The sequence below is a fragment of the Coregonus lavaretus genome, assembly GCF_964263955.1.
Source record: "Coregonus lavaretus genome assembly, chromosome: 29".
Lineage (NCBI taxonomy): Eukaryota > Metazoa > Chordata > Actinopteri > Salmoniformes > Salmonidae > Coregonus > Coregonus lavaretus.
In genome coordinates, this window is record NC_140016.1 from 28394988 (window position 1) to 28405234 (window position 10247).

A 10247-nucleotide genomic window follows, 5' to 3' on the forward strand; every position below is an offset into this window, starting at 1 on the left:
GGCTTACCTGGTGAAATAAAGGTGAAATAAAAATAAATAAATAAACTCTATCTTATGTAAATATATAAAATGTAACATATCATAGCAATTAGAGTATCCCAGATGTACATTTACTATGTTACGTCTAGTCTATGAGAACAATATGCTCGCGGGGAATTCCCGTATGGAAAGTGCCTTGTCATACCTCCGCCTTCCATTTTACACTTTGGCGTCCGCGTCCCACCCATTTGTTTACATTACCTTGTCTTTTGAGCACAATAACAGAAGGAGCAGAGAGCTTTGTCATTTAGGACAGTGGACTTCCCCCCGAAGCCGCGCCAAACCCTCGTGATTGGCTAGACCGATGCATAAATATTACACAAGACGTCGCCATTAGGTTCATAGGCGGAACTGTACTCAGAAAAGCAAGACGCACTGACAGCTAGCTATCTTACAGTGGAGCGGGCCTTTAACATTTTAACTGCGCCACAAATATTTTAGAGCGAAAATTGGCCTGAAAGTAAGTCGTGAGAAGACTCGACCATGTCTATGACCGTGAAAGCCTATCTCCTTGGGAAGGAACACATACCGAAAGAAATTCGTCGCTTTGCTGTCGACCAAGATGTTTCAACGAGTTTTGAGTATCTGAATCGAAAGGTTGTTGATGTTTTCTCAACACTGCGAAATGTCCCTTACCAAATGTTTTACAAAGGTAAGCCTATACTGTCAGTGTTTCATTATAGGCCTATGTTGCTGTGTTTTCGATGGTGTTATTGTCATAAATATTCCTGGTGGTAATTTTGCTGTAATATTCCATAACATCGCGCCCGACAACGTAATGCACTATTACAGTAAAGTTAGTGCGCACTTTACTACGTAGCCTACTTGAGTAGGCCTATAAACTGATTCATGTCGAGTCATAGGCCTAGACTAAAGTGCGTCAAGAAGTTGATAAGTGAAATAAGCAGCTGACTGAAAGCTTCAATAACAGGAGTGAGCTTGACCAATACCATAATAGATCTCAAGATGACAATTTGTCTTTATGCACCATGTTCCACTAGATAAATCCGATAGAGCTGGTACACAGGTCATTATTAAAGTCTACATTTGACATTGCATTTCATAGTGAATGTCAGATAGAAATAGAGTGAGCAGCAAATAGGCCCTATTTCATGTATGTCATGCAATGATGTAGATATATATAAAAAATAATCCGTTACCAATTATAGTCTTCAATAGCCTGTACCTGTTCTACTACATTTCTCCGAGCTCGCCCTACCTGTAGGCCTACCATCTGTTCATAGTGGACAAAATATCCCATAGATATGGGTCTCTTGTGGTAACTTAGCAACAGATGGCATTAACACAGAAGAAGAAAAAAAACTAATACAATTCTGTAAGAGCGCTCCTCCCAATAAGCTTACTACTTAACCCAAGTAGGGTATCAAAGTTGACCTATTTCATACAGTAGTATTATTGACTGGTACCACATCACAAAATTGATGTTTTCTATATTGGGCATCAAGGTTGGGGTCAATTCCATTCCAACAGTCAAACCAGGAAGTTAATTATTTTTCAATATTGAAAAAATTGGGGATTTTCAATAACTGAACTGGAAATCGACAATCGTGTTGGTCTGAGCACAACACATTTGTAACAAAAATATTCCCTTAACTAACCTTTGTTTCAAATTAAAAAAGCCACTGAGGATAAGCTGTGGACAGATGTCCTTACTAGTGAACTCTCACTGCTATTATCTAATAATCTGTTCTAGATAAGGAGCTGACAGCAAACAATGGCTTGTGAAACAAGTGAGGAGATCAGTGTGACAATGTATTGTCTTTTTTGTTTACCATGTACCCAGACGAGGACGATGACATGATCGCCTTCTCCACCGACGATGAGCTCATCATGGGCCTCACCTGCATCAAGGACGACACCTTCCGCCTCTTCATCAAGGGTGAATCTTTTGTGATCAGATGGTGCATTTTGAAATATAATATATAAAGATGAATCAATCTGGTATTAATGTGTAATGCATTGTCATCATTACCACTATCATAATGACATAGCATTCTCATTGTTACAGACACATTGTAGTTATTAATACCTACCCGCATATCCTTTTTTTCTTTCCCTTACAGAGAAGAAGGAGCACAGGCGCGAGTTCCCTGCTTTTGCCTTCCCGGGCGGTGTCCCTCCTTTCACCTTCCCCCCTCACCCTGGAGCGCCCCATATGGGACCTCCTCCACCCCATGGCCCACCACCCCATGGTCACGGCCCCCACGGGCCCCCCATTGTGCACCCCAACGTTACCTGTGATGAATGCGAGGGCCCGGTGACGGGGACCCGTTTCAAGTGCACTGTGTGCCCCAACCACGACCTATGCTCCCCGTGCCAGGCCAAGGGGCTCCACAAAGAGCACGTCCTCCTGCCCATCTGGCATCCCTTCAACAACACATTCGAGGTGAGACACATATGTTTTAATAGGTTTGTCTTGTTTTAAGGTGGATATACTTGCATATACACATATCTGAGCAATTTAAAACATCACTGAAAGTGTTTTCTTAGTCCAGAAACAAAAACGGGACTATCTATGTGTGGTTAGGGAGAGAAAAATGGCCTCTATAGTTTGATCTTGTTCTTCTACACAGTGGTTCCCTCGTGGGAAGTGGATGCGGAAGATGAGGCACTGCATGTGGGCTCAGGCCCAAAGCCAGGCCCAGCCTGGTCCCTCTGTGTCCCAGCCAGGCCAGGCGGCCCCCGAGGACAGTCAGCCCTCCTCTGATGCCTCATCTGCTTCCTCCCAGCAGTCCCAGGCCAATATGGATTACCTGAAGAACATTGGAGAAGGGGTGGCAGCCATGCTTAGCCCACTGGGTAAGACCAAGCGAAAAGTGCCATATAATAATTTCATCATTATTATCAATCCATTGTTTGAAATACACTGACTACTCTAAATTTGAATGCACTGAAATTGCTTACTTACCTCTCCATGTTGCCTGCAGGTATCGATGTGGATATTGACGTGGAGCACGAGGGGAAGAGGACCAAGGTGATGACCCCAAACCCGACCCCACCTGGGTCAGGAGGCTACCCCAGTGCTATGAGTGACAACGGGACAGGGGGGTCCGAGGGAGCAGGGGCTAAAGAGGGAGACATGGAGGTGGACGAGCTGAGCAGCCTGGGGAGCGCCAGTGGTTTGGCTAAGGTATGACACGCACTGCTTTTATAGCTTAGTTATTTGATAATCAAAGTATACTTTATTATCAGACTAAAAAGTCAATGTTTCATTCTAATGAATGATAATTAATCACAAGTAATGGGGAAGAATAAAATGGCATCTCTCCGAGATGGTATGTGTTGTTAAATTATGTATCTCTCTCTGTGCAGGGTGGTGACGAGGAATGGACTCACCTGACCTCCAAGGAGGTGGACCCCTCTACAGGAGAGCTCCAGTCTCTCAGGGTGGGCGAGGAGGACTCACTGGAAGCCCTAGGGTCCATCACCCCTCCCCAGGGTCCCTCACAGGAACCACAGAAGTCCCTCACTCTCGCTGAGGCCGCAGCCTACCCCCACTTGCCTCAAGGTACGATACAGTTTGAGAATTCTCATATCCTCCATCACTAGTATTGTGGTGATTGCTTATCCTCCTTGCTAGTAGTAACCACTTCAGTCAGTGGTAGTTATAGCCCTCACCACTAGCGGTAGTTGTGACTTCAGTTAGTGGTAGTTATATCCCCAGTTAGTGATGGGCATCATAGTCGTTACTTTAGCTCGTGGTTCTTATATCCCAGATTTACTACTAGTACAGTAGTAGTGACTAGTAGAAGTTACTTACATCAGAGATTGACCTTCCACTGTGTCCAGATGCAGACCCACGCCTGGTGGAGTCCCTGTCCCAGATGCTGTCCATGGGCTTCACAGACGAGGGTGGCTGGCTCACCCGTCTCCTCCACACCAAGGACTGCGACGTCGGGGCCGCCCTGGACACCATCCACTACTCCAAACCCCCCCAGAAGTAAAGGGGCCCAAACACAGAACCCTGAGGCACACCACTCTTACATCCCCCAATCATAGCCACGTCACCAATACTGCCTTCTCTTCTGTCCCTCTAATCTAATTCACATTCTCTGGCAATTTAGTAGCTCAAGCAATAAGTCTATTAGATCTGAATATGTAATGGTGAAAATCTCTTGCTATTTTAAGATATATCTATCGTACTGACAATTAAGTATAAAGGATTTACTAGTCAGGTATTTATCTTAATGATAATTATGACAATGTTTCTATAACCTTTAACTCTTAAATGTGGTGTTGTTTAACTAAGCGTTAACAGATACATGGGTTCATTTGAAATTGGATTGAAAAAAGCAGTACAAATGTTAACCAACATAGTATCATAGAATATTAACTCAAGAGCAAGTACCATGCAAGTTGCCGATTAATCAAGTAACGGTTCTTACTTATCATTTAGTGTTATTATTGCCAGACAAATAAATGGTGTCGTGTTCATTATCAGTGTCAACAGAATCAGGTGAAGGGTGTGAATCACTGAAAACATTTCTCCCCTGTCGAGACTAAATAAAATACTTCTGCAAAGAAACTGTATTGTCATTGGATTTTCATACTGTCTCATTAAATACATAGTTTAATCATTTGATCTTTATTGCAACCATTAACTATTAGACAAAATCCAGAGATTAATTAGTTGAAAATCTTCATTACAAAACATTCAGACTTGTTTACAGAGTAGACTACTAGGCCACTTAGTATTTAGATGTACTTCTGCATTTACAAAAAAAAAAAAGCAACCATTACATGACTTTTAAAATGTGTCATCAAAGTCGTCATCCGTGTAGAACAGGGTCACCAGAGAGAGGTCGGGGCATGGGCGCTTGGTGGGCGGGGGCTGATGACAGACTGGTGCTTCGCTCACAGGTAATGCCATATGGGCAGGACCTCCTTCGCTATTGGCTGCCTCCCCAAATCCACAATGAGTGATAGTTGACTTCAGCCTATCAAATGTCTTCCCTGTGCTCTGCCCCAGAAAACCACTATCCCCACCCAATATGGAAATACCACTACAGCCCAGTTGTCCTATAGGGGCTTTTGTATAGTTCTGGTGTTTGAGCACCACATTTGAGAACATTGAACCAGTGGTTTGGAACTCATCCATCTGCATTGTACTCCCACTCCAGTTGGTCTCATCTTCCTCAGGAGGGGCAGAAGTTAGAAACTGGGCCCATTTGGAGGTCTGTGACACCGCAGTACCCGAGGATCCAGAAGGTTGTGAGGTCCTCGCTGTATTGGCTCTGTAGGGGGCTGAGGTTGAAGAGGGTTTGCTGCTGGTAGTTGAGGGTGGTTCAATTACAGTAGGGGGTTTGCTGTAAGCTGGGACTGGTGGTCTGCAGGGAGCTGACTGTTTGGGAGACCATTGTACAGACGCCAATGAGCTGGGGTGTCTGTTGTGTTGTGGCGGCTGTGGTAAAAAGCGAACCAGAGGAAGCATATTAGTACATACAAGGAACAGACTGCTTGGACATGTGCTAGTATGAATTAGCATTAGCTGCTTACATTAGCCGACTTCCCTTTCATCCTCCAGCCTTGTGTAGGAGGCATGGTGTCCTCTTCTCCACTGTGATATCCACTCCCCTCATTCTCTCCTCTACCTCGCTTCCTCTTTCTGTTGGGCCACATTAATAATCCATGCTGTCACAAATACCTATGCTCAGTCTAAACACAGATGCTGTGGTATAGAGAAGGGTTAGAAGGTTTTTTACAGAAAATAAACAATCACATTAAAGTGGACTGAATAGTCAACTTCGACAATGATAAGTGGTGCAGTTGATTACTCAGGTATGGTTTTGGATCAGTGTTTAGAATGGTGGCCAATTGATCCTCAGATGACGCTGTCTGATGACACAGGTGTGACATGTAGGCCACTGTTTAGGCACAAACATAACAAAATAATTAGCCTGCATGAGTCATGGGCATACCTGACATGTATGTTGCCTTGGAGATGCTTTCTGTCCATGTAAACATTCTCCTCTTCCTCAGCCTCTTCTTGGCCCGCCCCTTCATCGCTCGTCTGCAGGTATTTACTCCAGCGACTCCCATTAGCCTCTTCTGCCTACAGAAATACAATTATTCATTTACCGGTCGTTTGAATGGTAAACAATGTTGTTTTCTTATGATATTCAATGGACAACATGAGTTATTGGTTAGGGCTGCTGCCCTAAACTAAGTATGGGAATGCAAGGCATGTTCAGTTTGTACCCGACTGCCTGTGCCTACATTCAATTGACTGTCAAATACATGTGTGTGTGTCCAAAACAAGTGATGAGCAGTAACAATGGTGTGAACTCACATTCTGGTCACAACACTCCTGAGCTTTGTCTACCACCTCTTCTTCAGCCACATCGTCCACCTCCTCCCTATCACAAAGAATAAAGAAAGAGACATAGCATGATATAGTTCATTTAGGCACACATTTTACATCTCACCTGGAAATTAAGCTAGGGGAAAGTGACATATGTGAATCCAAGTCTTCTCACACCACACAACACCCAAACAGGCTTGAGTGCATAAAGATAAATACATTCCACAGTAATATTATTTAGACTGCCATTTCTGCCTTGGCCTATTTAAATTCAGTAATGCAAATCATAGGAAATGGAATGCTCGGTACTCTGCTTGCTTCCTGGCAGGGTGGAGTAGACAGTGGTGAGAGTGACATTTAAATAACAGTAGCGTTACCATCGTGACCAGGCTTTCTGGTCCTGCTCTTCAAGTATCTCTCCACGCCTGGCATTGAGCTTCTGAACATGACGTCTGCAATCCACTCCAGAGCCACGCCCAAACACCTGGAAAGGTTACACAACAAACACATTGGCCATGTTCGAGAGCATCAAAACCGTGAATTATCATGGGTAAATTGTGACTGACTGACTTACAAATAATAATTAGTCATTATTTATATATCAGTCTGTCGGCTGCGATATCGAACAACCCATTATTATTATTTTTTGTTTACAAATACTTTACTTGTTTGTCAAATGTGTGGTTCGAACAAATCATTAGCTGTCTTACCTTGATGACCGACTGCTTTTCCCCACACAGCTTGCAGTTCCATTTTTTGCTCTTTTTAACCTGCAATCAAGCGAGCAAATATTATGTTTACACATGCAACGCAAGTTTGAAGATAGCTAGCTAAGTTAACAGGTTAGCAACATTGCTAACTAGAATGTTTACTCCTTCTACAACTAGCAAACTTAAGTTACCTGTTGCACTTGGTAGGTTTGGCAAGAACAGCATCTTAAGACATGAAACTCCTGAACCATGTTCCTTGTTTTAGTTGTAGTAGCTAACTAAAAACGATTAGTTTGAGATGCTATTTTCCCGGGATTATTTTTGAAAAACGATCGAATGCGGAAACAGGAAACGTGACGTCATGCGTCAGCTACCACAGAAGCAGAAGACAATCAAATATCTTGAGCGCCCTCAGCCGTTGGCTAAGTGCAGAGTTATTCAATGGGCTCAAGCATGAAGATACAGTACTACAGTGAGGGGGAAAAGTATTTGATCCCCTGCTGATTTTGTACGTTTTCCCACTGACAAAGAACTGATCAGTCTATAATTTTAATGGTAGATTTATTTGAACAGTGAGAGACAGAATAACAACAAAAAAATCCAGAAAAACGCATGTCAAAAATGTTATAAATTGATTTGCATTTTAATAATAATAATATTTGAATGAGGGAAATAAGTATTTGACCCCCTCTCAATCAGAAAGATTTCTGGCTCCCAGGTGTCTTTTATACAGGTAACGAACTGAGATTAGGAGCACACTCTTAAAGGGAGTGCTCCTAATCTCAGCTTGTTACCTGTATAATAATTAGTCATGTAACAGACACTCTTATCTAGAGTGACTTACAGGAGCAATTAGGGTTAAGTGCCTTGCTCAAGGGCACAGACAGATTTTTTTCACCTAGTCGGCTCGGGGATTAGAACCAGCAACCTTTCGGTTACTGGCACAACGCTCTTAACCACTAAGCTACCTGTCCACAGAAGCAATCAATCAATCAGATTCCAAACTCTCCACCATGGCCAAGACCAAAGAGCTCTCCAAGGATGTCAGGGACAAGATTGTAGACCTACACAAGGCTGGAATGGGCTACAAGACCATCGCCAAGCAGCTTGGTGAGAAGGTGACAACAGTTGGTGTGATTATTCGCAAATGGAAGAAACACAAAATAACTGTCAATCTCCCTCGGCCTGGGGCTCCATGCAAGATCTGATCTCGTGGAGTTGCAATGATCATGAGAACAGTGAGGAATCAGCCCAGAACTACACGGGAGGATCTTGTCAATGATCTCAAGGCAGCTGGGACCATAGTCACCAAGAAAACAATTGGTAACACACTACGCCGTGAAGGACTGAAATCCTGCAGCGCCCGCAAGGTCCCCCTGCTCAAGAAAGCACATATACATGCTCATCTGAAGTTTGCCAATTAACATCTGAATGATTCAGAGGAGAACTGGGTGAAAGTGTTGTGGTCAGATGAGACCAAAATGGTGCTATTTGGCATCAACACAACTCGCCGTGTTTGGAGGAGGAGGAATGCTGCCTATGACCCCAAGAACACCATCCCCACCGTCAAACATGGAGGTGGAAACATTATGCTTTGGGGGTGTTTTTCTGCTAAGGGGACAGGACAACTTCACCGCATCAAAGGGACGATGGACGGGGCCATGTACCGTCAAATCTTGGGTGAGAACCTCCTTCCCTCAGCCAGGGCATTGAAAATGGGTCGTGGATGGGTATTCCAGCATGACAATGACCCAAAACACACAGCCAAGGCAACAAAGGAGTGGCTCAAGAAGAAGCACATTAAGGTCCTGGAGTGGCCTAGCCAGTCTCCAGACCTTAATCCCATAGAAAATCTGCAGAGGGAGCTGAAGGTTTGAGTTGCTAAACGTCAGCCTCGAAACCTTAATGACTTGGAGAAGATCTGCAAAGAGGAGTGGAACAAAATCCCTCCTGAGATGTGTGCAAACCTGGTGGCCAACTACAAGAAATGTCTGACCTCTGTGATTGCCAACAAGGGTTTTGCCACCAAGTACTAAGTCATGTTTTGCAGAGGGGTAAAATACTTATTTCCCTCATTAAAATGCAAATCAATTTATAACATTTTTGACATGTGTTTTTGTTGTTATTCTGTCCCTCACTGTTGAAATAAACCTACCATTAAAATTATAGACTGATCATTTCTTTGTCAGTGGGCAAACGTACAAAATCAGCAGGGGATCAAATACTTTTTCCCCCCTCACTGTATGTTGTTCAATTAAGCAATAAGGCCCTTAGCCGTGGCATATGGCCAATATACCACAAACCCCAGAGGTGCCTTATTGCTATTATAAACTGGTTACCAACGTAATTAGAGCAGTAAAAATACATGTTGCCATACCCATGGTCTAAGGTCTGATATACAACAGCTGTCAGCCAATCAGCATTCAGGGCTCAAAACACCCAGTTTATAATGTAAAATAATTCACTTGTAAGGAGAAATTGGATTAAGAGTGGCCAATCTTCTGTCTGCAGATCTAAAAACAAACAACTATTAAAATACCCAAAGGTTGTAAGCCTGTTCTATTAAATAAAACCACCAAGTTATTTCATTCATTATTTTAATTTATTACACAATATAGTACAGTACTGATCAAATACAATTTAAAATGCAAGTTTGTGAATAAACACATATGTTACATGGATACAGTGATGATATTATAGCTATAGATGGATAAACAGACTTGTAACAGCCACATAGGCTATCCCAGAACCCAAAAAGATCCAAAACTGCTTCCTCATTCTTTGTTTTCACATTTAGCAAGTCGTCTGCAAGGTAAACACGTACAATTTGTCATTTTCATTAGATATAAGAAACATAGGCAGATGAAAAGCAAAAAATATACAAAAAAGTGAGACAGGTTGTGTGTGCCAACATAACATAATCTACATACAATTTGATTAACTGGGACTGGGGCTTAGTGCAAATAACACTGTAATAAATGTAACTTGGGGTATAAAACTATTATCTTACAAAGTGCCAATAAACTTGGTATGTAATGCTGCAAACAAATTCATTGGTCAATGCTGGACTGTTGTGTTTGGTTATTCACAAAGGGCCAGCCAGACAACCTTTTAAGTCTGGTTTTAGTGTCATAGAAGAACAGTTCAGAGACCAGTATTGAGCAGCGCCAGCACAT

General features: G+C 42.8%; 2 protein-coding genes across 2 annotated transcripts; one reads left to right on the top strand and one right to left on the bottom strand.

Moving 5' to 3' along the window:
* The first annotated feature begins 256 nt into the window (after nucleotides 1-256).
* sqstm1 (sequestosome 1) lies at nucleotides 257-4585 on the top strand. The gene is made up of 7 exons (XM_084147061.1): nucleotides 257-691; nucleotides 1844-1939; nucleotides 2124-2446; nucleotides 2634-2859; nucleotides 2988-3190; nucleotides 3373-3568; nucleotides 3850-4585. Exons 1-7 carry the CDS (start codon nucleotides 523-525, stop codon nucleotides 4002-4004), a joined length of 1368 nt encoding a protein of 455 aa, XP_084003187.1. The 5' UTR covers nucleotides 257-522; the 3' UTR covers nucleotides 4005-4585.
* Nucleotides 4586-4632: 47 nt separating this feature from the next.
* Nucleotides 4633-7415, bottom strand: mrnip (MRN complex interacting protein). Its single transcript, XM_084147062.1, has 7 exons — nucleotides 7263-7415; nucleotides 7072-7131; nucleotides 6739-6845; nucleotides 6350-6416; nucleotides 5979-6112; nucleotides 5557-5665; nucleotides 4633-5461 (listed from the first exon to the last, which is right to left on the bottom strand). The coding sequence occupies exons 1-7, from the start codon at nucleotides 7320-7322 to the stop codon at nucleotides 4808-4810; spliced, it is 1191 nt and encodes a 396-aa protein (XP_084003188.1). The 5' UTR covers nucleotides 7323-7415; the 3' UTR covers nucleotides 4633-4807.
* Between the last annotated feature and the right edge of the window lie 2832 nt (nucleotides 7416-10247).